The sequence below is a fragment of the Hippocampus zosterae genome, chromosome 17 (genome assembly GCF_025434085.1).
Source record: "Hippocampus zosterae strain Florida chromosome 17, ASM2543408v3, whole genome shotgun sequence".
NCBI lineage: Eukaryota > Metazoa > Chordata > Actinopteri > Syngnathiformes > Syngnathidae > Hippocampus > Hippocampus zosterae.
In genome coordinates, this window is record NC_067467.1 from 9,932,902 (window position 1) to 9,960,015 (window position 27,114).

General features: G+C 45.2%; 1 protein-coding gene across 2 annotated transcripts; it reads left to right on the plus strand.

Moving 5' to 3' along the window:
* Window positions 1-455: 455 nt before the first annotated feature.
* On the plus strand, window positions 456-26,341 carry cacng2a (calcium channel, voltage-dependent, gamma subunit 2a). Of its 2 annotated transcripts, XM_052048742.1 has the most exons (6): window positions 461-611; window positions 742-1,098; window positions 1,543-2,002; window positions 14,864-14,947; window positions 22,861-23,001; window positions 24,964-26,341. In XM_052048742.1, the coding sequence occupies exons 3-6, from the start codon at window positions 1,777-1,779 to the stop codon at window positions 25,509-25,511; spliced, it is 999 nt and encodes a 332-aa protein (XP_051904702.1). In that variant the 5' UTR covers window positions 461-611; window positions 742-1,098; window positions 1,543-1,776; the 3' UTR covers window positions 25,512-26,341. The 2 variants fall into 2 exon arrangements, with proteins under 2 accessions (XP_051904703.1, XP_051904702.1); XM_052048743.1 differs by lacking the exon at window positions 742-1,098 and having other exon boundaries at window positions 456-611.
* The last annotated feature ends 773 nt before the right edge of the window (window positions 26,342-27,114 follow it).

The window sequence follows — 27,114 nt, forward strand, 5'->3', positions numbered from 1 at the left end:
AAAAAAGCGAAATATGTTTCAAAATTGGACGAGAAACGTTCTCGCCCGAATGAAAAAGTATGAGGAACGTCTTGCTCTCTCGAGCGGTAACTAACTTCTTATTTAGCTAGACTACAAGACTTAAGACTTTTTAAATGTCTCCCATACGCAACAAAATGGTGCGCATTTTACAAGTAAAATGCTCACTATTAATATTGTATTATACATATTATAATATATATATAATTGCAAGTAAAGCAGTAATCTCCATGAAAATATATTTGAAACGGCTACACAAACACAAAAAACGATTAAATAAAACAAGCGCTATGACTAAAAACATACCCAATATATAAAGCCAGACAAATGAAAGTAGAATTAAAAAATTAGACTTCTTGTACGTGTAATGAGCATATTTGTCCACTAAGCGTCGCCAAAGTCCCGCTACAGACATCGCTATCCCTTCAGCACCAGATGAATAATTATTTCTTCCCCTGTCAGTAGTTAACACTTTTTTTACAAATACTCATTCAACGCGACCAAATTTGTTTGCTCTTCTTTTTCCCAGGCTGTTTTCCATTGGCTAGTCAAAAACAGCAACACGGAAGTCTCCTCGAACCTGCAACCAAATCGTAAGTAGTAGTCTGATTATTATGCACAGTCTCGACCGTGAAGGGGGGGGGGCGATAGAGAAAGAAACCGACTCCCCCTCCATTCGAGCAAAGCCAATTAAAAATGTTGGTGTAACCATTGCTGCTGCAGCGCGCGCGCGCACGCACGCACGCACGCACGCACGACCACCGTGGGCCTCTTTAAAGCAGCGGAGGAGCTCAGGCTGTACACCGACGAGCCTCCATGTGTTCTCCATCGTGACATCTTTCAAGCAAGAAGAAGAGGAGGAAGAGGGGCATGCATGCACATCCCCAGCACACAGCGGGAGGCTTTTGACGCCAAGCGCCGCGTCCTAGGTGGCCTTTTGGATCATCCGGCCCGAACAAGATCAAGGAGAAGCAGCGCTCGTATGGCCGACTCGTCGCCCACTTCCCGCCCGCCGCATCTCGAGTGATGGTCGGCTTGTCTGGACCGACGCCCCCCGCGCTGCCTCTGGATCCCCGCGTGGTGAGCGCAGACCCTCACTCCCGGCGGAAAGAAGCCTTGACCCGGCTCTAAGGCTCCATATGGAAACGGAGGACCAGAATTTTAGGAAAAAGGCAATTCGTGTGATTGAAATTAGATTTTTTTTCTTCACAGTTATTTTTTTTCTACTTGTTTTTCCTATATGCAATTAATGCAGTTTTGATTCGATTTAGCTTCATATTTCTTTTAATTTGTGCCTGAGAGAACTTGGAATTTTAGCCAAAAAACAGAAACGAATCAAATGTTTTTCCCCCCCTAGTGCCATGTATGCATTTTTGCTTCGATTTGGCTTTTTTGTCCGTTGCGAGGGCTTGCAAGGCGCAGCATTTCAATGGTGATTTACTGGCGGGCTTTGACGTGCGTGTAAACGGACAAACAGGTTGGCTGCACAAGCTCAGCCCGCACTGCTTCTCTTTTGATTTCCAGAGAGGCCGAATAAGAGGAGAGAGAGGATTTCCAGCTTTTTCCCGTTCTGCTCGTTGTGGGGGTCTTTTTTTTCTCCGCTGGCTGGTCCTCATCCAAACGCAACCATAAGGCTCTTGGCGTCCTCCTCGTCCTCGTCCCTCATTCCCGTCCTCCTCGTTTTCTGCCTGGCTGAGGTCCCGCACGCCGTCAAATATTTACTTCCTGTACATCAAGCGGAAAGGGGGTCCCCCTTTCATGGAATGCGGAAACATGGGCCTGTTCGACCGCGGAGTGCAGATGCTGCTGACCACGGTGGGCGCCTTCGCGGCCTTCAGCCTCATGACCATCGCGGTGGGCACGGACTACTGGCTCTACTCGCGAGGGGTCTGCAGGAGCAAAAGCGGCAACGACAACGAGACCAGCAAGAAGAACGAGGAGGTCATGACGCACTCGGGGCTCTGGAGGACCTGCTGCCTAGAAGGTAAGACCTGCTTCCTAGAAGTAGGAACTGAATGTCGCGACGACTAACTTTTGGAGGGGACTAATATTGAAAGAACCTAAAGAACTTCCCAGAACTTTAGGTATGAAGTTGACTTTTGAGGTAATTTACGAGCGCCCAAAGAACCGCTGAGAACATAAGTGGGCTAACTCCATTTTTCAGGAGCGATTAAAAGTTTGGTGCGCAACAATTAAGGCGGTTTTCCTCCCTTGTTGGCATTTTGCATTTGAATCAGAATTATTTCGGGTAATGTCGTCATCTTCAATTTGCTACTTGCATCTCGGTTGCTTTGAAGAAAACAAACGTTGAGAGCAGTAGTGGTCTATGTCCAATTATCTGAATAAAGGCGGAGAAAAATCTACGAATAAGTGAATTTGCAGAATTTTGTCACTAACTTTATGGATAGGTCATTCTTGGAATTGGGAGTTGGCCTAATATTACACGGTTGATTCAGGAAAAGTTGCGGAATGCCATAAATATATGTCAAAATTGGAACTTAACCTCAATTCAGACCAGTATTTATCTAAAAATGTCTTTTTCCTCCCTTCATTTTTTTCACCTCACTTAAAAATGATCAAGATGCAATCAGTCGACTCTAGTTCAGAGTGGTCTTGTCCATGGACCTCAGGCATTTTTAGAGGTTTAGAGAACCTGGAGGTGGGAAATCGGGCTATATAGCACCTTTTGACTGCAGGAACCTGGCTCCGGAGGAACATTGTGTTTTGGACCAAAGGGGCTCTTGTTGATAGTAAGTTCAAGAGCGAAAAGATGAGCCTCTTTGGGTTGGACTGCAGTCAAAATTAATCCTGTTCTTGACTGACTCTTTCTGAAAAATGTGAGTGGTGTAGTCCTGTGACCTGAGGCTGCATTTTTGATTCCCACCAGTTGTTGTGTGCATAGAACAAATCAATAGGGACACAATTCTGCTTGTATGAGCGCGCACCAAAATGCCGCGGGCTGCAGACCAACATTGACTAGCCACTAGTGTAGCAGCTACCGTAGTGACTAGCATACCATCTAGCATAATCACGCGGAACAAACATAGCAACTACCATAGTGACAAACTAGGAGTGTATCAACCAGAATAGCAACTAGTGAGAAGACTAGACAGTAGGAAGTGAGAATATCAGTGACTAGCATTGTGGTGAGCATAATGACTAGCCACCAGTGTAGCAACTACCCTAACGACTAGTGTTGCAATAAGCATTGTAATGAGCCACTATTGACGATCCTATCCACTTTAGACTATCTTAGCAACTAGTAATTAGCCACTAGTTTGGGGCTAGCATAATTATTAGCAGAATGACAAAATACTAATGTAGCAACTAACAACCAACAACTTAAGTAGCAACCAGTATAGCAACTAGCCATTGGCATAGGGACTAGTGCAATGACTAGCCACGAGCGTAGAAACTAGCATAATGACTACAGAAGTGACTAGCATAGTAAGTACCCACCAGCATAACAACCAGTTTCGTAGATAGTGAATAGCATAGACACTGGTGTAGCCATAAATGTAACGAATAGTGTCTATAGAGTAGTGACTGTCGTAGCTTTACAAGCATAGTGAATAGAGTAACAACTTACGACTAGCATAGCAGCTAGCAGAGATGGGCATTCTGTCCTTGGGACGGGACAGCCCGTCCGTCTCGGACGGACGACCATTTTTGGGATGGAGGACAAGACGTTTTTTTTTTTTAAAGGATGGACTAAGCAAGGACGGAAGTGGGGTTTTGTTAGTCCCTTTAATCATCCCTAACCTGGTTAAGTATGTCTGGAGGCAAAATAACAAGGCCAAACACTGTGTTTTCTTAACAGGCTAACAACAGCACAACACTTAATCACCATTACAGAACTCTTCTCTTTCCTTTTTCATCTCTACAATATTTTGGGATAGAAGCATTTAATTCTTATCTGAATAAGGAAGGAGGGACGATGACGGAAGTGTACCCAGGTTGCGGACGCAGGACGGACCGGCAAAATAGGGAAAAGTGCTGATCTCTGGCAGCTAGCATAACGACTGGCCACTTGCCTAACTATTCACATACTGATGAGGGATTAGCATTGTGACTAGTTTATCAACTAGTAAAGCATCGATCCACTAGCGCTGTGACTAACACAACAAGTGAGTAGTGCAGTAACAAGCACAATGACTAGCCACTACAATAGCAACTATTGACAAGCATATGCACCACTGATTGACCACTGATTTAGCAAAGAGACTAGCAAATCGTGACTTGCGTAGCAATTAACACAACGACTAGCCCGTCAACTAGCATCTAGCATAGTAGCATTTGTTTTAGAGTGGTCCATAGACCCCTGAGGGTGAGGTAAAAACATCTGATTTTGAAGTTCCTGAAACTACAAGTACTAACAATTCGCTGTGATTTGGTATTATGAGTTGGTTCATATTGATGCTGAGTTAAGATAAGCTCAGCTGTTTGACAAGACAATAGCATTTCAGCACAAAGAGCTCCTGAGCCAGCTGGAGCGTATCACCTTCATCCTCAGAGTTAGTGAATGAGTCGACCTCGCTCTCTCCTCCATCTGTTACACCTCCACCCGCCAATTCCGCCCCACCACTACCCTCCTCCAGCACTGCGATGGCTTGCGTGTGCCTGTGCCGGGGTGGAGCGCTTCTTCCCCCTGCTCTGTACCGAGAGTGGTGAGCAGAGGAGCAAATGTAAGTTTAGAGGGAAATGCAGCCTCTGATACCGAAATCTCTGAACAACATAACGTTTCTTGTGTTAAACATGGGTAGACCCACATAAAAAGTCTGAAGAAGCCTTTTATAAACATTGCACCGTTTGCTCATAAAAGTCTTCTCTGCACTTTCAACACACAAAGGCAAGTGTGCAACCACACAACATGGCAAAACACGTGCACCTTTTACTGAATAAACTTTTGCAAGTATGATGCAATGAGACATCTCGTTAAGCTTTGTATGTCAGGAAGGAGCCTAGTTTAGGCTGGGTTGTTAGTGGAAATTTTGGAGTGGCATCACTTCGACTGCTTTTTAAAAAAATTAAATAACCTGCAATATTTTGCGTGTGGGGGGGGGGGGTGTTTTGACATACAAGTTGAATTGTTTTTTTCTGTGACCATGTTTGCAACTCAAAAGCCTTGTCACAAATCATCTTTCACCATGCTATTAATCTATTCCAACACCACCCCCCCAAAGATGGGAAATGTGTTTTTTAAAAAGAAAAGTAAGTATTATCCTATCATGCAACAAAATACTTCTTAAAAATCAACAATGTAAAAAACAGTTTTTGCATCATAATGCCACTTCATACACACAAAGATGGTCACAACTGCTGCTGTAATATCGCGTTGTTTGCTGAGGATAAAGAATATATAGGAATATTTTTGCGTGTTGCATCTGCATGTTTTGATGCCAGTTGTTTAAAAGGTTCATAATTACCGCAACAGCAATGTTCACCTCTGACATGAAATGACATTTTGCATCACAAGCTTCCAATAAGCCAGCAGAATTGGGTCACTTTATTTGCTGTCACAGTGACGTTGTTTCATAAACAGCATTTGTACGGGAAGTTGTGTCATTCTGGGAAAGACCGGCACTCTGGCATGAGACGGAATCTGGGCCGATCCGGGAATTTGAACATGAGGGGAAGCTGTTGCGAGGAAGATGATGTAAAATCTAGCCCAGTGTGCCTGTTAACTCTCTCCCTGTGTATGTGTGTGTGTGTATGTGTGTGGGCATGGCATGCCAGCGTAGTGGTGCTGGACGAGAGGATGAATTTTTAATGAGGAGCAGCGTGGCTCGCTCAGATCACTTTCCAGGACGACGAGGCGGTCATGATCGCAGCAGCAAAAGCAGTGTGAGGCGGCAACAGGGAGCATTTTTTTTTTTACCTGGACATGACCGTGCTTGTGTGTGTGTGTGTTTTTATGTTTGTTTGTTTATATGTTTGTTTGTGTGGATGTGAGTGGATGTGACTGTGGTGTTGCTCTGACATTTTCTCCTGCCCGGCGCTTGTGTGGAGTCAGCGTACATGCCTCTCATGTGTCATAGGGGTTACATCATCATCAGCAGCAGCAGCAGCAGCAGCAGCCGCAGTAGAAGCGGCACTGTGGTGACACAGGCAGCCACGTATACAGATGTATTGGGACAGCTCTACCCACACCTGAGTTGGCGGTGTCCCAATACTTTTGTTCAAATGCCACTTTTTCTTGCACTTGCAACTTCCTGTGAATGGCCCAATAATTTACTCCAAATTTAAAAATGAGTGTATATATACATATATACTGTATATTCACTTTGCATTTCTTCGACACGTCCCAATACTTTTGGACTATTCATTGTTTTTTTTTTTTCACTTTCACTGTCCCAAGTGTCCCAATACTTTTATTCAGTCAACATTTTCTTCACTTTTCACTTGTTACTCTTCCAAGACCTTTGTTCTCAGCGATTTTCTAAAATTACATTTCACTTCCTGTACATGTCCCAATACATTTGTCCCCATTTTTTCACTTTTAACTTCCTGCAGGTGTCCCAATACTTTTGTCCCTTCTCGCAATGAACGCTCACTCTAACGTTTCCGTCGTAAACTGGTTGATGCTCCTCTCCTTCACAGTTGTGTATTTTCCCCGTAATTCCCCAGTGATTACATCATCACCGAGTCTCCTTTTCTGGCATTTTCCTGCTCGAATGGTTCACTAAGACAACGTAATTGCTCCTTAGTTGAGCTTGAGTGGGACGGCATGTTTGTACGAAGCGCCGGCATGCGCCTTCACTCACCTGTCACATACCGCAAGGTCGTGCGCTCGCAAGCGTGCACGCACGCACACACACACTCATTAACTTTTTGGACTGCATGCTGTGTGAGTGTGTGTGTGTGTGTGTATGTGTGTGTGTGTGTGTGTCCTTGTCTTTTCGATTTGTGTGGACATTTTGGCTGGTCCGTTAGTGTGCGCGTCTTTTTATCATTTATTCTTGTTGTGACACAAGCGTTGATGCCCCACTTTGGTTGCATGGACATTTTGAGGAGTGGTTAAACACACAACAGGCAAAACACAACATCTGGCCTCCATCACAGCATACAGTGTAGCAAACCCATCCGAACCCGATGTCTTTGTTTATCGGCACAACTCTTGACATTAGTGTGAAATTGTTTATACGTACGCTCACTGCTAGGGCGAATCGACACAGACTATAAAGAACTCACAACAGCCGACAACACTTTCATTCACTGACTCCCACATCACTCGCCCGGCCACACACATTCAATGTCACACATACGACAGTGTCCCACATGAGTGAGGATGGCTTCCCCAAGTAGACAAAAATAACACCTGCACCTCATGTGCATATTTTGTATTGCTATTATGTATATACATTTTTTTTCCCTTTGTGGGTGCTACATTCCATCACGAATGCTTGGGGGGCGGGGGGAAGATGGAAGGGATGCTGGGATATGCACAGGAGTCAATAGAGTCCTCAAACATAGCTTACCCCCCGTCTGCCTTTCGTCTCCCAGCATTTCATTGCTGCTCGGCCCTCCAGCAGCAAGAAGAGATGACCTGGACACTCACTGAATTGACAATTGCCACAATGGTGGGGTGTGGGGGGGCAGGGGGGTCCGCTTTGACGCAGCCACACTGCAACCATTTGCGTTTTCTTGCTACATTAAAGATTAGCAAGAAGAGAGAGAACCGCAGCGAAGCGCCACACTGAATACTGGATGTGTCCCCGTAACACACGCACACGCACACACTCACACAACTCTTTGACCCTCACTCACACCACTTCTCCTCCTGCTGTTACCGCGGAGGACGTCTGACACAAATGGGGAGTGTGTGTGTGTGTGTGGGGGGGGGGGGGGGTTAAAATGTGTGTGCAGGTGGTTGGAGGTGGGGGGGGGGGGGGTTCAAGGATAAGATTATACCCACAGTGGTAAACGTGTGCTGTAGGTCTCTTTTCAGGATGATGAAATGAGCTCAAAAGGTGTGTTTGTTCTGAATTGCAATGTGGCTTCTTTTCTGTTTCGATTGCCAGAAATGGTAAAAAAACAAACCAAAAAAAAAACGAAATCTGCAATTTCTGGCACACGACTGTTTGTGTAGCTTCAACACTGCTTCAGGTAGCTGAAGAGTGTTTCTGACTGTGCCAACCGCACAGTAGACTTGTAGTAGAAGTAAACTAGGAGTTGACTAGACCACTCGGTGCAAACATGACTTTGCTATACCGTAAATGTCAAGTCGTGACAGAATGTTATGGAATATTTTTAGAATCGCCGATGCTACCGATCATCCCATCAATTAATTGATTGATCATATAAAATTAAATTTTGCATTATGAAACAATATCAATGAGTGTGAAGTACAGGTATTATTTTCTCCGCAGGTAGTCGCCATAATCATTTTCTTCGTTGTAATGTCATGACTTTGAAAGTGTGCGGTTTTAAAAGGCAGGTCCTGGCCTGGTGATTGATATGGGTGTCAGAGAATGCAAGTGTGGCTTACGCTTTGTCTTTTATTTTTTTGCGTTTCCTTTTGTTGGGCACAAAAAGTGTGGAACCAGGCTTTGATTGCTAAATTGCTAATTCATGGATGCTGTGATGGTTTTCTCTTCCAATAGTTTGACTCTTCGACGCGTAAACGTCAACGCCACAGACTCGTAATCCACAACAGTGAAGCTGCAGTGTCAATTTTTTTGCACTGCTGTCTTTTTTTTTTTACTTTGACAGCATGACTATTATCTGAAATTTTTATTATTTTTTTTTTAATGGTGAAAGACAAAAAAAATTAAGATACCCTCTGAGTGAGTCCACAAAGTCGCTTACCGGACAATGTGGCAATCCTCCGTTGGGCGGCGGCCAAGGGAAAGATGGGAAGTGCATGCCGGGAGTTTTAGCACTTAACCGTTCCGGACGGAACGCGTTGGTCTTTCAGGGCGGCCGTGTTCGTCTTTGTGCAAAGACTTTTGTTATCTCGGCCAATGAGCTTATCAGCCGCGCCTGCTGAGCTCGGCACTTTTCAGGAACAAGCGAGCACGGCGGCGGAATCTTTTCAAACTTCACTTTGAGGCGTTTTTCAAAGATAAGGGAAAGTGGGAGAGCGGACGGAAAAGTGGCGCTTTGCATCTCACACGATGAGAATCTTCATGAATTGCATCACCGTTTTTTTTTTTTGTGCTGAAAAATGCTAGCGGCGTTCATGTTAGCGGTTTAGCCGCTACTAACTCAAGGTTGAGTTCCAATTTTTCACGCTCATCCATTCATTTGCCGGAATTATTTCTCCAAAGCATTTAAATTGCGTATAAACGCTTCAACAGACGGGAAGGTGTAAGTAATCCACCAGACGAGCTTTTCTGAATAACCCAAGGTGATAACCAGGCACCCCGGCCCCGCTTAGGCAACACTTAACTTATGTCCTGCAGATTGCCGAATCATTCTTATATATCAAGGCAGAATCTGTTTGTGATGTGATTTGATAGCGTACCTAATCAAATGCCCGCCGTGTGTGAAAGGGGACGCCGTTTTGTCCTCTGCGCCTCTTTAACTCTTCTTCATTTACATTTACATTACTTTTTAATTGAGTTGTGGCTCAAAGTGACTTATGCTGCTGATTGGGGCTGGCGGGTAATGTGTGTGTGGGTGTGTGTGTGTGTGTGTGTTTTAGACTTTTTTTTTTTTTGCACAGGTGGTCTGCTTCCGTCGCCTTGAAAGGGTGAATGACCCGGCGGCCACCAGGCATCGCTGAGTCGTTCGATCTCTAATGTTTAATTCACCACGAGTGTGCGGCAAAGACACCTTCAATGTGTTAGAATCACGCAGTGTCAGCTTGAATGCGTGCGTGCCCCTTGTACATTGATGGGAGAACACTTTTGATGGAATGGGGGGAGGGCAAGGTGACCCGGCAGTATTCCAGCGGTGGAGGTACTGACCTTTGACCGGACAAGAGGGCGGGGCTTAAAGAGAAAATGCAGTTGGCATCACTTTTCACTGTCTTTGGGTGGAATTGCCTCACACTACATTTGCCCACGTAGAGTGCTTTTAACATCGTCTTCAGTTGCTAACGAACACAATACAACACAATACATCCATTTTCTGATCCATTTTATCCTCACAAGGGGAGAACATGCAAACTCCACACAGGGAAGCCAGAGTCGGAATCGAAGCCTGTACCTCTGCACCCGTGAGGTCGACGTGCTAACCACTCGACCGCCGGGCCCTCCACAATACATTCATTCATTCATCTTCCGTACCGCTTGATTCTCACTAGGGTTGCGGGGGGTGCTGGAGCCCATCCCAGCCGTCTCCGGGCAGTGGGCGGGGGACACCCTGAATCGGTTGCCAGCCAATCGCAGGGCGCACATAGACGAACAACCATCCACGCTCACACTCACACCTAGGGACAATTTAGAGTGTTCAAACAGCCTGCCATGCATATTTTTGGAATGTGGGAGGAACCCGGAGCACCCGGAGAAAACCCACGCAGGCCCGGGGAGAACATGCAAGCTTCACACAGGGAGGCCGGAGCTGGAATCGAACCCGGTACCTCTGCACTGTGAAGCCGACGTGCTAACCACTGGACTACAGGGCCGCCCCCTCCACAATACAATCCATCGTTATTTATATTGCGCTTTCACAACAGATGCAGCTGAAACAAAGCGCTTTACAGAACAGTTAACGCACGCTAATTATTAGCCGTGTAGTAGTTTGCCCACCTGTTGGGCAAACTACGGCCCGCGGGCCGGATCCGGCCCTTGGTCTTTTTAATCCGGCCCACCAAAGATTGTTGCACAATTAAGGTTTGATTGCATTAATTTCGTTTGGACTTGTAATGACAGGTATTTCAAGACCAGGTGGCGCACTTACTTCAAGTTGCAGAGCACAGGGGGGGAGGAGAAGACGAAGAAAGAGGGAGAGAGTAATGACCATGGAAGGGAAAGTGATTAAACGAAGCGGGTAACAAAGTACGAAACATTCAGGAGACGCCTGGAGTCGGAAAGACTAAAATCTACAAGACTTTGAAAAACAAGGAAAGGATTCTTACTCCTTCCGATTCTGGCAATTTCCATGCTCGGAGTGAATTGCTTGTGGCTCGAGTAAATGAACATTTCCTACAATGGTTTGATTGTTATCATGTTAAAAACTTTCCGCAAACTGGACCGCTAATAAGAGTCAGAGAGCAGTCAAATGTGTAGAGCGTGAACAACAGGGGGCTCAGTACACATCCTTGAGGAGAACCGGTGCTGAGTGTGGTGGTGGAGGAGAATGTTACATGATTACTGACATACAAAGACATTGTCTATCTTTGTTATTTTCTCTTTCTAACTTTTGGCCCGGCCCTCCGCAATATTTTCTGCTTCTCATTTGGCCCCCTGGGGAAAATAATTGCCCACCCCTGCGCTAATAGTTAGCTCAAATGCTAACACAGTGTTATTATTGGCGGTCGCTATCGCAAAGGTTGAAGTCGCCGCGTTTCCCCCAGAGAAGCGTGGCCTCGATCCGGGTAGCAGTCAAATGTGGAGAGCGTGAACAACAGGGAGCTCAGTACACATCCTTGAGGAGAACCGGTGCTGAGTGTGATGGTGGAGGAGAATGTTACATGATTACTGGTATACAAAGACATTGTCTATCTTCTTTATTTTCTATTTCTCTTTCTAACTTTTGGCCCGGCCCTCCGCAATATTTTCTGCTTCTCATTTGGTTCGCTCGGGAAAATAATTGTCCACCCCTGCGCTAATAGTTAGCTCAAATGCTAACACAGTGTTATTGTTGGCGGTCGCTATCGCAAAGGTTGAAGACGCCGCGTTTCCCCCAGAGAAGCGTGGCCTCGATCCGGGTAGCAGGAAAGTGTGCATGTGTGTGTGGGGGGGGGGGGGGGGGATCTTGGCCGCCTCGACGGGATGTTATCAAGATGAATGCGGCGATTAGGCGATTAAATAAGCTGTGATTATCAAGATGAATACGCCCATTAGGAGAGCTTCATTGCTCGATTAAAAAGTCTTGTTCATGTGATTGTGTGTTGTGCGCACGTGTGTTCTCCGTACATGCCGTATACGTCCCTGCGCGTGCGTGTGCGTGTTTCGTTCTTGTGTTGGTTGTTTGGTGTGAACGTGATTTTCCGTTGCTGCACGTGAGTGCGCGTGTTGGTCATACGTGTTAACGTCGATGCGTCAGGCACGCGTCGTTCCCTCGTTCGTGGTTTGTGTGCGTTTACCTCGTCCGCGTTTGTCTATTTTGTGGCTCTTTTACGAGTCCGTGTGAGTTTTCACGTTTTGGTCTTGTGTCGGTTTGTATATTTCCCACACGTGTATCTTGTTTGTGTGTCTCGTTGCCTCGTTGCGATCGCTCCAGCGTGTTAGTTGTTTGCGTGCGTGAGTGGTTGCTCTTCGGTGTGTGCGGATGTTGTTTGCGTGCGATTCGGCGAGCTGTTGTGTGGTTGTTGTGACTCGTTGTCAGATCCCTGGGTGCAGATGCACCATGTGATCCCCACCTCCTCGCGAGCTGTAACCACGGCAACCAAAGTGATGTCCACATGGCAACAGCTGCCGTAGGGACTGCGTTGAGGGTTGGGGGCCAGGTGGGGGGGAGGGAGGGTGTTATCTGGACGTTGACGCATTCAGCGTCCACCTGGAAAGTTTGTGATAATTCCGCCCACCGGAATCACGAAAGTGAAGTGGCCCTGAATCTATCCGACTCTTTCTCTCCTCCCACTCGGTGACACCTCCTCGCCGAACACCCCCCACCCCCGCCCGCCCCTCGCCCCCCAAATCACCTTTCCCATCATGCATCTGTTCGTGTCTCATCAAGCTTTTGTCTGGCTCATGTTTGATTTACAGCGGCAGGCTGTGTGGGCAGGCCCGACCCGGATGTCTCCTTCCTACAACCACGCAGGATTTGTCCTTTTTTTTCTGTCTGTTTTCATCCCACCGGCTTGGATGACAAACAGGAAGTCTGCTTTTTCTCTTCCTCCCGTGAACTCTCTCTTGACTTCTTTTCATGCGCTTCTTCTGAGTTCATGTGATGTACAATGCCGATTCGTCACGTCTTACGCGGCTCACAATTTGAAGGGAAATAACAAAAAAAAAAATCTGGGGAAAGACGACGAGGATACAAAAAACTTTGCAAGTGAGGAAGGGGGTGGAGGTTTTTGAGGAGGGGGGACCAGAAAGAAAGACAAACATCCACGATTTAGCTTTATGGACAAAAGTATTGGGACAGAGTTTGTGTCAGTGGTCTGTCCCAATACTTTTGGCCAAACTCCCAGTAGTTTTTACTTCCTGTCGACGCCTCAATATTTCTGACCAGATTCTTTATTTTATCAGAGGATGGATAGTGCAGTTTACAGTCTAAAGCCCCGCCCCCTAAACCAAACCCCCTCCAGATTGTGTTCTTCCGTGCTGGCTCGGGTGGTATCGACATCAAATAAGAGTGAGAGATTTTAGAGGACGCACTTTAAACCTGCAGGCCTCTCAAGCTGTGTGTTGTGTGTGTGTGTTTGAGACCCCCCCCCCCCCCCCCCCCCGGCTCAGCGATTAGCGAGGCCTGAATGTGACACTTGATGTGCTCCGGCTCCCACTCGTGCTCAACCGTCCTCCCGCTCTGCCCTTGAAAAGAAAAATCTCCTGATGTTCCCGCATTTTGGGCCTCTCCTCTCGCCTCTCTTATTTGGAACACAACCTGTAGATGAAAATCTGGGGTGGGGGGGTTAGATTGTGGGCTGGACTACAATGAATTGGGGTGTTTGACTGCAGTATTTGAAGATGTAAAAAAAAACAAACAACAACAACAACAAAGCTCATCTCTCCAAATGTGGAGGAAATGTTTGCCAGGTGATGATCACAGCCACGGATTCCCCCTCTAATGTCCATGTGCTCATCACCGTGGGGGGTCCCCTTTTCTTTCCCCCGCTCACAATTCCGTTGCCGTGGCAATCAAAACCTGCCCTTCAAATTAGAGGACAACTTCACAGTTTTGGCCAAAATGCACACGCACAAACAAACGGCTGTAACCTCCTCATACGCCGTAATTTTATTTTCTGTTTGATCCTCATCAGTTTGTGGACGAGTCTGTAAAGTGAAATTTGTTTTGAAATACAGTCTCCCACTTTCAATGGAATTCCTGGCAACATGATACGCCAAGACTCAGAACTATGTTGTTGTGAATTGTGGAGACATGCTTAGATCTAGCATGCCCGCCTTCACTGACCTCTTCCGGATTTGTACAAAGGAAAGGCCGGGATATGGGACGCCACTGCCGGAGGTGTCGGCTAAATGAGATCAGCGTCTGTTTGGCGGCGCGCCAGCTCGCCGCTGTTCACAGTCGCCACCTACAACCCACCAGTGGGCCGCGTGAAAAGCTCTCGCACACAATAAAGCCATGTTAGCCGATCAGAAGACAAAAAAAAGTCACTTCCTGGAAAATATACAGTACCATGAATTGGATTTGCTCCTCAATAGTGTTAATAATAATTATTATAATAATTAATGTCCCCATAAAAAATAACAAAATGACAAATGGTGTTCACATCCAATCAGAAGCTGTAACTTAATTCTCGGTATCACACTTAAGTATAAAGTCCAAATGAATCATAAAAAAAAAAAAACTAAAGGAAATGACACATGCAGCCATTAGCCAATCAGAAGAGAGAAAAGAGTCACTTCCTGGAAAATATACAAAAACAACAGCTGATAGTCAACTGAACGTAATTGTCAATGTTGCATTTGAATCAAACAAGTAACAGCCAATCAGAAGCTTGAAGGAAGTCACTTCCTGGAAACGAACCAATGAGAGAGAGAGCGAGTGATATCAAGGAAACGCCAGTCAGCATTTCTTGTTGTTGACACTTTTCCCATTTTTGCCTCCCCAGGAAACTTCAAGGGCATGTGCAAACAGATCGATCACTTCCCCGAGGACACGGATTACGAAGCTGACCCGTCCGAGTACTTCCTGCGTGAGTACAGGCGTGCGCGCACACACACACACACACACACACTTTCACACACTCTTGGAGAACACTTGAGTTTTCCCGGGAAGGCGGTGCTTGTTGGCCGAGTTTGCGACTGGTGCTGGATGCCAGGATGCCGCTTGGCCGCCGTCTGCTAAGAGGCGCGCATGTGTGAGTTACACTCCAGTCAGTCAACACTGTGTCCATTGATTAGGGCGCTGTGTGCAAACAGCACACCAGCCCCTTTCACACAGACAACTTCTTCCTGGCTTTTCCCTTGTCTGCGAGAAAGGTACATACGTCACGAAATGTGGTTTGAAGTCAACCTGAACATTTTCAAGGTGGAGGTGAGACAATGACTGCGTGAAAGGGGATAGTGGACAGCCGAGGTCGGGTGTTTAAGTCGAAACCCCATTTCGCCCAGCCTATTGTGTTGAAAGAAATTTTTACTGTCGCTTCTTAAGTGTTCTGTGAGAAATACAGATGACGACAGGTGCCTGAACTCACATTTGCAGCCTGTTTTATATTCATTTGCTGACTTTTGTGTGAAAGGCACAGGTAGATAAATACCACCTGCCTCACTTCTGATGTCCGATAACTTTTTCATCACTACTGATGATGTCATCTAGTTATCTGAATGAGAGACATTGACTAACAAGCTGTGTGATATTGTACAACAGACGCTTTGCTGCGTTCTGTGTGAAAGGCTTAGGGCGATGCGTCCGTTTTCCGGAACCCCCTGTGTGAAAGGGGCTACAAGACGCCTGCATCTTCATGCTAAGCAGCACAGCAGTGTGTGACAGTTAGCATTAGCGTTAGCATCACCATGTGGACGCTCGCACTTGATTGTTTGCGGTGGTGTGTTTTTGCAACACAGGGGCGCGTCCCCATGATTACCATCCCCATGCGACTTGGGTTTTTGTTGCCATGGTGACAGCCAGGTCTATTTTGAAAGGTGTAGGATTGGCAGCCTGGCTGGTGGTGTGTTTGGTCCTCCGCTTCTGTCCTCGGGTGTGCCGGTGTGAAACATGGAAGGCAAATGCTCACTAACATTTTTTTTTCTTGTTTTCCAAGAATGTTGAAAAATGACATAGGAGAACCACTGTCCTCAGGGATGGGCGGGAGAGTAAATGGGGGAGTGGGAGGGGGTACCCCGGCTTTGCGTGCGAGTCCGCTAGCTGAAGCGTCGCCAATTAGACAGTTTAACTTTGCGCTCGGAGTGTCGGCCGCCCATCTGGATGCGGCAGGGTAGGCAAACAGCGCCACTAATGATGCTAACAACGGCGCCGATGACAATGGACCTTAACCCCTCCGACCGCACTGTGATTGGACGAGAGCGCTCCCAGTGGCCGGCCAATTAGGACACTGGCGGCCATAAATATTTTAGCCTCCTTCTTTAAGTGGGTCAGGACGCCGTCATTTTCATGTCAAAACGCCGCTGAGCATCATTGCGCAAGACACACACACACACACTCACACACACTCACAGACCATGATTTACTGGATTAAAAGGGACATATTACTAGGAGAAAAATAAATATATTTTTTATGTCTTACTCTACATCATATATGAAATATGTCAGAATGTATCATGTCCTTGAAATTGCTGTCTTCCTCCATATGATGTCATGCAGCTATACTCATCAAAACAATATGCCATTACAAATGACATCATCCAATACGTTGTCATTTAAAAAAGAAAATGTTGACTTGGTATACATCATGTAATGTTAAAATTTGCCACGATGCCGTGAATTTAAGTCAGACGATACATCATATTGAAATCATGTCATATACTTCATGCCGTGTTAAAAATGATGTCTTGATATTAATTATCAAACTGAAATGATGTCACATGGGATGTCATACTAAAAATGCAGTTCTATGATACATCTTGACATAAATGCCACAGTAGAAATAACACAATGATGTCACATAAAAAAGAGGTAGTGACATCATCACGTCACAAAAATGACATATTACATGTCATTATAAAATACAATATTATGGTGCTCACAATGATTACGTTTTACACAAGCCAGCGAGGTAGCCTCCTCCTCCTCCTCCTCTTCCTCCTCTTCCTCCTCTTCATCTTCCTCTTCTTCCTCCTCTGCCATTACGCAACACACAGCATGTCACTCAAGGTGAAGGCCCGCCTGGAAGTGACATCACACATGCCCAAAAATGGAGCGGGCACACCGCCGATGTCATCACATTGCGTGGAGACGAGTCAAAACAACACGCACCCGCACCAAACACTCATCTGCCCACACGCACACACACACACACACACACACACACACACACACACACTGTCTCAGTATGAAAAATCAAAATCTAAATCATTTCATAAATATGATGTCATGAAAAACATCACACTACACACCATGACATCACATTTCAAGTCATTACTACCCACATCATTGTAAAAATGATGCTTATGCACTTTACATCAGTTCATATTTAAATGAAGTCCAACTATAAATCATGTCCTAAAACTTTTGATGTCATACTATGGCACACGCCATAGGAGGGGCGGGACTATTCATGCGTATTTAGACATTGTCGTTGTGTGCGTTTGTGTGCATGTTATTAATATTAGCTATTTTTTTGTGTTAGTGTACACGGCACCCTAAGTATCCTATCAGCCGCTGTCCACGATCGACGCAAGGTCGGCCAACGATGACGGGTCCGAAAAGGTTGGGCCCCCCTGGGCTGCATAATGCCATACGTAAAATGATGGACCGTATTTACTGTCGGTCGACATGCTGTCGCATACACGTCTCAGTTTAACATCTTTCATAAAAGGAGCGTCACACTCACACGCGCACATGCAAAGAGCCCAGTCGTCTTTGACGCGTGCGCGTGCTGTGTGCACATCTGATGTTATGTAAGGCAGCTGAGGCGCACTGAAGTGCCAGTGGGTTTCTCGAACGTGGCGTGTGTGTGAGCTCCCATCATGCACTGCTCCGCCGGGCGAGAGGGAGGAGGAGGAGGACGACGAGGAAGATGAGGAAGACGAGGAGGAGGCAGTGAAGAAACACCCCGTTATGCAAGAAGGCCCTTCACAAAAGAGAGGACGCCCACAATAGAAAGGAGAGGACGCCGGTTTGCAGGAAATGCTGCCTCTTAGGTGGGGGGGGAGGGCAGTGATCAATACTTGCTCATGCTAAGCAAGTAAAATACACAAAAATGCAACATTTTACCTACAGTACTTGCAAAGGTTAATGTTTTAAATTAATTAGGGTTTCAAACCGGAACTTGGGGTTCAAATCAGGGTTTTAAACTAGGATCGGAGTTTCAAATTAGGGTTTGACTTTAGAACAAGTGTATTTAACTCGGGTTGCAAACTTGGGTTATTGTTTCAAACTCAGATTAGGGTTTCAAATTAGGGTTCTAAACTAGGGTGAGGGTTTCAAACTAGATTTCAGGTTTCAAATTTTGGTTTCAAACTAGGTTACAGAGTAGTTTTTTCAACTCAAGTTAGGGTTTCAAATTAAGTTAGGATTTACTTTTTTTTTAATCTAAGGCTCGGGAGTTTAACTAGGGTTTCCAACTAGGGCTAGAGTTTAGAATAAGGGTTTAAATGCAGGGCTAAGATTTTAAAGTAAATTTACCAACTAGGATTAATAGTTAGAATTAGGGTTAAGATTTCAAATTAGGTTTCTAAACCAGGGTTAAGGTTTAAAATTTGTGTTTGAAAGTCAGGTTAGAGTTTCAAATTAGCGTTTAAATCTGGAATTAGGATTTGAAATTTGGGTTAAGGTTTCCAAGTAGGGTGTTAAATCAGGGTTACAGTTCCAAAGTAGGGTTTCAAATTAGAGTTAAGTTTTCAACATAGGGTTCAAATTTAGGGGTTAGTGTTGGAATTCGTTAGCACGCACATGTAGAATAGTATTTGTGTTCATAATCATAATTGGCTTCTGCTTTCTGTTGTTTTTCACTGGCAGCGGCTTCTCCTCGGTGCTTGCATGAGTTCATCAGCCAGTATTGATGAGGTGGGGGGTGGGTGAGGGGGGTGTTGGTTTGCATTGCCACCACCCTGAGGCCCCAAAGCAGACTGGACGCTGGCCTCAACTGGCCTGATAAAATTGACGGGTCTGGGCCCAACACGCAGGCGCTGGTCGGGCTGCATGCGTCTAAGGTCTACGATATGCTAACGCTGCCCCAGTCTCCTAGGCAACGGATGACCCGCAGACACCAGGCAGCAAATTAAAAGTCGATCCTTTTTTTTCTGATCCTGATTGACCGAGTGTTGTGACTCGCTGCCGCATTAACGAGGAATTTAGCAATCTAAGCGCCTCGTAAAGCGCACGCGTTCTCCCATCCGAGGTTAAACAGGAAATCACACACTTCCCCTTTTGTGATAACGACGTAAAGTAGGTCCCACCGATTGCAGGCTTTTTTTTTTTTTTTTGCTGGGATAAAAATTAGTTTTATTGTGGCGAGCTGGCAGGGAAGTTGATCCGCATGTAAGAAAAAAGGTGCCAGCTGCTCACTAAAAAAAGAGACATAGCCAGCTCAATCTCCATCAGGGAGGATATATGAATGTGTATGTATGTATGTATGTATGTACAGTATATGAATATATTTAACATTTTTTTACATATATATATACCGTATATATACTGTACATGCACGAGTAGAGAGCAAGGAAATTTGCTTAACAGTGACAACCTGTTCACGAGAAATAATAAAAGTGACCAACAGAGGGAGACAAACTAGCGAAGCCCCGTTTTTCTTCCATGAAAAAGAAAAACCTAAGGAAAGAAAATATAAAATAATTCCAAGCGTTGCCCCCGAAAAGGGAGGGGCAAAGTGTGGAACTGGAGAAAAAAACCCTCAGCAACAGCCACACGAATAGGAGACAAAATGATCACAAATCCAAAAGTAAGAAATCCCATATCTGTTCTGTAAGCATCAAGTAGTCACACAGGTGGTGCGCCGCGCTAGTGTGTCACCCATCATATGAGCCCGCGGGTTGCTATGTTTGTCATCAGCTGCGTGGATCGATACCCAGCTGGCAGTGTCCACTGGCGCCCGCTGCCTCGCACGCACGCCCGCTTGGTGGGGTAGTGGGGGGGGGGGGGGGCTCGCTTACTACGGCACACTTTAGTCAGTCGTGTATGACTCACTCGGAATCTCCCGTGACATCGTCTTCCGAAATATGGGTCACAGAGTCAGTGGCGAGTCGATGCACCTCATCCGAGGAAGCGAACGGGGACACGAGGCCGATTTTTGTTAGGTGGATCTTGGGGGGGGGGGGGGTCGTTGTCTCATGAAAGCGTCATAGTAGTGGTAAATAGTCACTTGTCAATCATGCAAAGGCAAACAGACGCCTTTTCAATGACTTGACTCATCCTGGGTTCATTCATGATTACAAGTACCACTGGCGGCGGCTTCTCCTCGTATTTTGAATTCAAGCTATTGACTGAAATTTTGTCATATTTTTCAAATATTTCTACCATGGTATATTCATTGTCACAGAACTGTTTAAGTCACAGTGCAAACGTGGCACCGCATTTTACCCTTTCATGCATCCTGTAACCTGATGACACGATAAGCTGTCCAGTGTCGTAACCGCTGTCCCTGAAAGGGTTTATATCAAGTTGTTCAAGATAGGTCAAAGGGCGAGGCTGCACATTTAAAGCCCAATATTTATGTCCTGTTTTAACGTGCTTATCCAGAAGTGGGTTTTAAACGTGCAGGCTCACCCTTTTGACCTAACTTGAACTCAAATACAAAGCCAAGCCGTAACCCATAGGTGTCAAAGTCAAGGCCCGGGGGCCAGATCTGGCCCGCCACATCATTTTATGCGGCCCGCAAAAGCAACTCACACATGTCAAGTTCCATGATGCTTGCTTTAGTCTGAAATCCCAATTTTAAATTGTCATACGTAATCCATAATAACGGTCGTTATTCTTGACTTCTGATTTTAAAACTAGTTATTCATTAATTTGTTGCTCGGTGTGTATGTAATATGTGGAGGGGATTAAACATTTATATGGATTCCCAAAATTCATAACGGCCCTCCAGGGGAAACCGTAACTACATAATTTCCTTACGGAAACCCATTCAGCTGTTTTTGCACCCTGTGTGTTAAATTTGTGTATATATATATAAAAGAAGCAAGCATAAAAGATTAATTTGCGGTTTAATGAGGTTGTACTGTGTCAGACTGTTTCCTGGCTCTGGGATGCAATCAAAAGTCGGGCAGGCGAGCGACCCTCATTTTATTGTCGTTATTGTCCAAATGAAGGCAAAATGATCAACTAATCACGAGCACGCGTTACTCTCGCCATGTTTGAACTCCTCCCTTCCTTCCACCTCCTCCTCTGTGACCGCAAAGCGAGCCTCTCTGAGGTTTTGCTTCTCTTTGGCGTCACCTTGAGCATCTGTCACCGGCCAAGAGGAGCGTGTCAATCAATCACTGCTTTGGCCAGACACCCATATGATAGGTCGCCATCTTTAAATTGGACGACGCAAATGCTGGAGGTGAGGCCACAATAGTTCACCGTCGATCATGATGTATCGCCGCTAATTTTGCGCCTTTTGATCTCATGTCTGCCACGTTTGACTCATGTTAGCGATTAGCCGCTGCGCTCATGATAATGTCGGATGATGATGATGATGATGATGATGATGATGACGACGGCGACGTTTGAAGAAAGCGGTGGCGGCCCGCCGGGCGTACAGTACGTGCCAGAGCCCCACGGCGTCCCTCCCGTCTGCCAGGAGTGCCATTACATAATGTCCCAACACACACACACACACACACACTAGTGTTGATAGAGTATTTCACAGTCCTGATGGGGTGTTGATTGGGGTGCGTGCACACAGGGAGCAGATGCTGAAATGGATGCTAATGTGCTTTTTAACGTGCATCTCTTTCCTCCTTCGACCTTTACTGCATTTACACCGAAAGGTTTCAGGAACTTCTTGATGTTGCTCTGGTAGTTTTTTTTTTTTTAACATGAATTAAAAACATTGAGTTTCATTGAGTCTGTCACAATCTAATTTCCTTTGTCTCACAGTGTATCTAGAGAAGAACAGTGATTTTGCAACAAGACGTACGCTACTATAAAACCTATGCATGTGAGATCAGCGGCATTGATGATACAGTGGTGCCCTGAGATACGAGATACCCCAATTACAATTTTTTTTAATGCTCCAGCCAACCTTTCGCTTTGACATACAAGCAAAACTTCAGGGATGGGAGTGCAGTATGCTTGCTGTAACCTTAGCCCACTTGACAACAAACACAACCTTGTTGTTTTATTTAATTATCTTTTCTTCAAATTAAATATTTGCTTTCTGTTTAATTAAAAGATATATATCCAGTACGATATTACAAAGTGTTTTTGTCCTTATTACATAAAATGCAATTTTTATTGCAATTCTTTTTATTTTGTTCTTTTGTGGTGTGCCTGGAACGAATTAATTGCACCTACATTCATTTAAACGTGAACAGCTCATGAAACAATTCAAATTTCTCACGGGACCACCGTATTGGGAGAAAAACAAGAATGCTCATTGTGATGTCATGAGGAGTCATGATGATCAGTTTTCCAATCTGCAACTTACATACTTTGATATCGAACATTCGCGATTTCTGAGGTTGTCGTAACGATACTCTATTGTCAGAGACACAAAATATTGAAATATTCATATTTCGCCAAACAAAGACACCCCATTTGGCTCCATTCAGTCTTGCTGATCGCGCAGATGATGACACGATCTTTATCATGTATTGTATTGTATTGTATTGTATCAGGTATCAACATGACATCCACAAAGTCTAAATGCCACCCCAAACACCTCCAGCTGAGCCAATACCCCAAAAATTGAATTTAGAAACTACTGACTGAACGTTTCCTACTCCAAGGAAGTCAAGATGTTTGTGTCATATTTGTTTGCAGGTGCGGTCCGAGCGTCCAGCATCTTCCCCATCCTCAGCGTCATCCTGCTCTTCATGGGAGGTCTGTGCATTGCTGCCAGTGAGTTCTACAAGTCTAGACACAACATCATCCTCAGCGCAGGGATCTTCTTTGTGTCGGCAGGTCAGTCTATAAACTCAAACTCCACCGCAAAACAATCTCAGATTTTAAGTCTCACTCTATAAGGTCAACCTCAACGTCTTACAGCTTCTCTTGCTAGCTGGTAAGAGCAGGTTTAGAGCTCCTCGCTATTAGTCTGAGTTGAGGGATACTTCTTCTTTTGGGTTTATCGGTGCCTGACTGCCCCCGGCTGACTTGAGGGTGTGGACGCTGGAGAACATCCACGAATATGACATAAAAAGACTGCTTGTGTCTGACTGCTAGCAAAGGTTTAGAGCCGCTACTGTCAATACCAGGAGAGATAACGATACCATATGTTGATATTTTGTCTAACTCCAACGAACAGCGGTAACTTGAGTCTTGATTTATGATGTTTTCTAGGTTATTAGCCATCACTCAGCTGGTTTTATCTTTAGCGAGCAAAAATGTGACTTACGGGCTTTAAATGGTGGCAGTGAACTTCATAACAAGGAACAGATATAGTGCTGTGAAAAATTATTCGCCCCCTTGCTGATGACTGTGTTCTTTGCATTTTATCCCCCACACAGAAAGATTTCAGTTCATTAAACCAATTTTAATATCACACAAGCCAAGGAAATACAAAATAGACTTTCTATATGCCAATTTACCATATTGGTCCAAATATAAGATGGCCCCGATTATAAGACGACCCCCTCTTTTTCAAGACTCAAGTTTGAAAAAAGACATCTTGAACACCAAATTATTTTTTTATACTGAAAATAATTACAGTACATCTGAAACAAATGATTATAACAATATATTTGAGAGGAAAAACATGCTATTTTTCCTCATTCAAATCTTAATATCTGAACATTTAAATATGTAAACTAAAGTGCAATAACATTCGTAAATGAATGGCTTCTGGTTTTTGAAACGTCAATTACAGTACATCATAACTTCTTCTCAGCTGCCGGTTAACTTGGCCGATCTTCGACCCACTTTTGTCCAGATTGTCGCTACGTTTCTCCATTTTCTGTTATCTCTTCGATAAATTTCTTCTCTTTTCGTTCGTACCACTATTTTTTTTATTTTTCTTCTTTGTGCGTGACAGGGGTTCACTTTGGCCTGGGGAGTCAAGTTCAGCATTCGCTTCAATGATATCTGGCGCCATCTAGCGTCGTGAATGGGTATAATGTCTAGACCCCAAATATAAGACGACCCCCACTTTTTCAGTCTTATTTCAATGCAAAAAACACCGTCTTATATTCAGGCCAATATGGTAATTTATTTAGACACACAAAAAAAAATCCTAACCTACCTGTCCCGATGTGAAAAAGTCCCCTGAACCAAATAATGGGTTGTGCCATCCTTGGCAGCGCTAACGAAAATCAAGCATTTGCGATAATTGTTGATAAGTCTTTCATATCGCTGTGGAAGAATTTTGGCCTAGTCTCCTTGGCAGAATTGCTTCAACTCCGCCATGTTTTGGAGGGTTTTCTAGCGTGCCCGTTTAAGATCACACCACACCTTCTCAATTGAATTAGACTTGGCCACTCTAAAACCTTAATTTTTTTTAAATTTTATTTTTTAGCCATTCAGAGGTGGACTTGTTAGTGTGTTTCGGATCGTTGTCCCGCTGCATGATCTAACAGCGTTTGAATTTGAGGACGCAAACGGTTGTTGTTGTTGGACGTTCTCCTTCAGGATTTTCTGGTAGACAGCAGAATTCACTGTCCCGTCAATCACACCAAGTTGTCCTGGTCCTAAATTATTGCGCAGTGTAAATCTTCAAGTGAGCGAGACTACAAAGAAAAACTATTGCACGGTGTGATTGACGGTGATGTCGATGTCAGTTAATCAGGAGTCCGACGGCATGTGGGTGGAAGCCATGTTTTAGTTTTAGTTCAACTGTTCAACTGTTTTCTTACCCGGCACACAACCTTAGAGCCACATGCTGCTTCACCCAGTCTCTGATTGGTGATTACTGTTACCCCGTTTGCACAGGCCTGAGCAACATCATCGGAATCATCGTGTACATATCAGCCAACGCAGGCGACCCGTCCAAGAGTGACTCCAAGAAGAACTCGTACTCATACGGCTGGTCCTTCTACTTCGGGGCCTTGTCCTTCATCATGGCCGAGATGGTCGGCGTCCTGGCCGTGCACATGTTCATCGACCGCCACAGGCAGCTTCGGATCGGGACCCGCGCCACCGACTACCTCCAGGGCTCGGCGGTGTCCCGGGTTCCGAGCTACCGCTACCGCTACCGGCGCCGCTCGCGTTCCTCATCGCGCTCCACGGACCCGGCGCACTCGCGCGACACCTCCCCGCTTGGCCTAAAGGGCTTCGGGGCGCTGCCCTCCACCGAGATCTCCATGTATACTCTGCCCCGTGACACCCTCAAGTCTGGATCGGGGGCACCAAACGCCAATGCCGCCTACAACTCAGAGCGGGACCACAACTTCCTGCAGGTGCACAACTGCATCCAGAAGGATGCCAAAGACTCGACGCTTGGAAACGCGGCCGCTAACCGGCGCACCACCCCCGTATGAGGAGGCGTCGCCGCCGTCCGCCCCCCCGCCCGCTGCCGTGTTTATAGGACACGTGTTGTTTTCTGCATGACTCTTCCGGAAGCTTCCAGAAGTTCAGAAGAGGTCAGAGCCATCCAGACGAACGCCTCCTTTATTTTTGGACTCAGTGTTTTGCATTCAAACTGTGAATTGTTACAGCCAGCCCTGTAACTTCTACAAAGCTACTATAAGTATTAAAAAAAAAATATATATATAGTATATACAGTATATATAGACACATATTACTTTTATAAAGATTCATAATAAGAATAATCACAAGCTACTGACTACTGAAGCAAAAAAATACTTTGACTCAAGAAGCTGCTGCTGGTGACTCTTTTAGAATCCTAGAATAATAAACTATTATGATTTTTTTTAATAGAACACAAAAAAACAACCCAAAAAAAAAGCCGAAAATGTGAACACGTACCAGAGTCCGAAATGAAATGCATGCTTTTAAAACTGCAGCAAAGTTAAAATTTCAATTACCGTATCCTAAAATGGGGAAAAAAAGAAATTCATGATTTTCATGTGTATTTTATATGTATCTTTTGATTTATTTTTTTGGTTTTTGTCTTGTTGAGCCAAACTAAACAAAAACTGTTTTTTTTTTAAACATTAGTCTGATGACTATATACAAATATACACAGTTATGTAATGTAATTTCTTTTGGAAAAAAAGTCACGCCGCCTTAGCCATCGTTTAAATTTTTAAAGTTCAAATGGAAACTCTTTAAAAAGGTGCCAAAAGCGAATGGCTTGGATGCATCAAGTCCTGATGAAATAAACTAATCCCAGGGGGAAACCAATCAATCACGTGTGTGTCTCTCGCGATATATGTGGTATATGTGGGGTACCATTGCGGGTGGGGGGGGGGGGGGGGGGCTTCCCTTGTAAGGTTTGGGGCAGTTTTTCTTCACATGCAAGGGGAGGGGACAGAGCAGCACATGTCCCTCTGTGCTAACATGCTACAACGTTTGAACAATGAATTTACGTCTTTACCTGTCCTGTGTGTCCAAGACAACAACATGTAGTACAACAAACATCTTTACAACAACAACACAAGGACAACAGATTTGCAGCGTGTAGTACAGTACATACATTCAGGATGATACAAATAACAATGACCTCCGCCATCGGATCGGCGAGGCAAGAGTAGAAAGAACAAGGAACACCTTTTTGTTTCTACTTCGTTGCCCTAAAACAGTGGTGTCAAACACACGGCCCACGGGCCGGAACCGGACCCCAAGGTGGTTCGATCAGGGCCACGGGATAATTTAAAAGTGAAAACATTCATAAAAGACAGGGAATGAATATTTTTAATAAGGTGCAAGTCATGCAGTATCCACCAGGGGGTAAACTGTTTACATGCATGGCAGGCTGATTGAACACTCTAAATTGTCCCTAGGTGTGAGTGTGAGTGCGAATGGTTGTTCGTTTCTGTGTGCCCTGCGATTGGCTGGCAACCGATTCAGGGTGTCCCCCGCCTACTGCCCGAAGACAGCTGGGATAGGCTCCAGCACCCCGCGCGAGCCTAGTGAGGATCAAGCGGCTCGGAAGATGAATGAATGAATGAATATACATAG

Coding starts and splice junctions, on each gene's coding strand:
- cacng2a (XM_052048743.1), top strand. CDS start 1,777: ATGGAATGCGGAAACATGGGCCTGTTCGACCGCGGAGTGCAGATGCTG. Junction 2,003..14,863: donor GAGGACCTGCTGCCTAGAAG/GTAAGACCTGCT, acceptor TTGCCTCCCCAG/GAAACTTCAAGGGCATGTGC. Junction 14,948..22,860: donor CCCGTCCGAGTACTTCCTGC/GTGAGTACAGGC, acceptor ATTTGTTTGCAG/GTGCGGTCCGAGCGTCCAGC.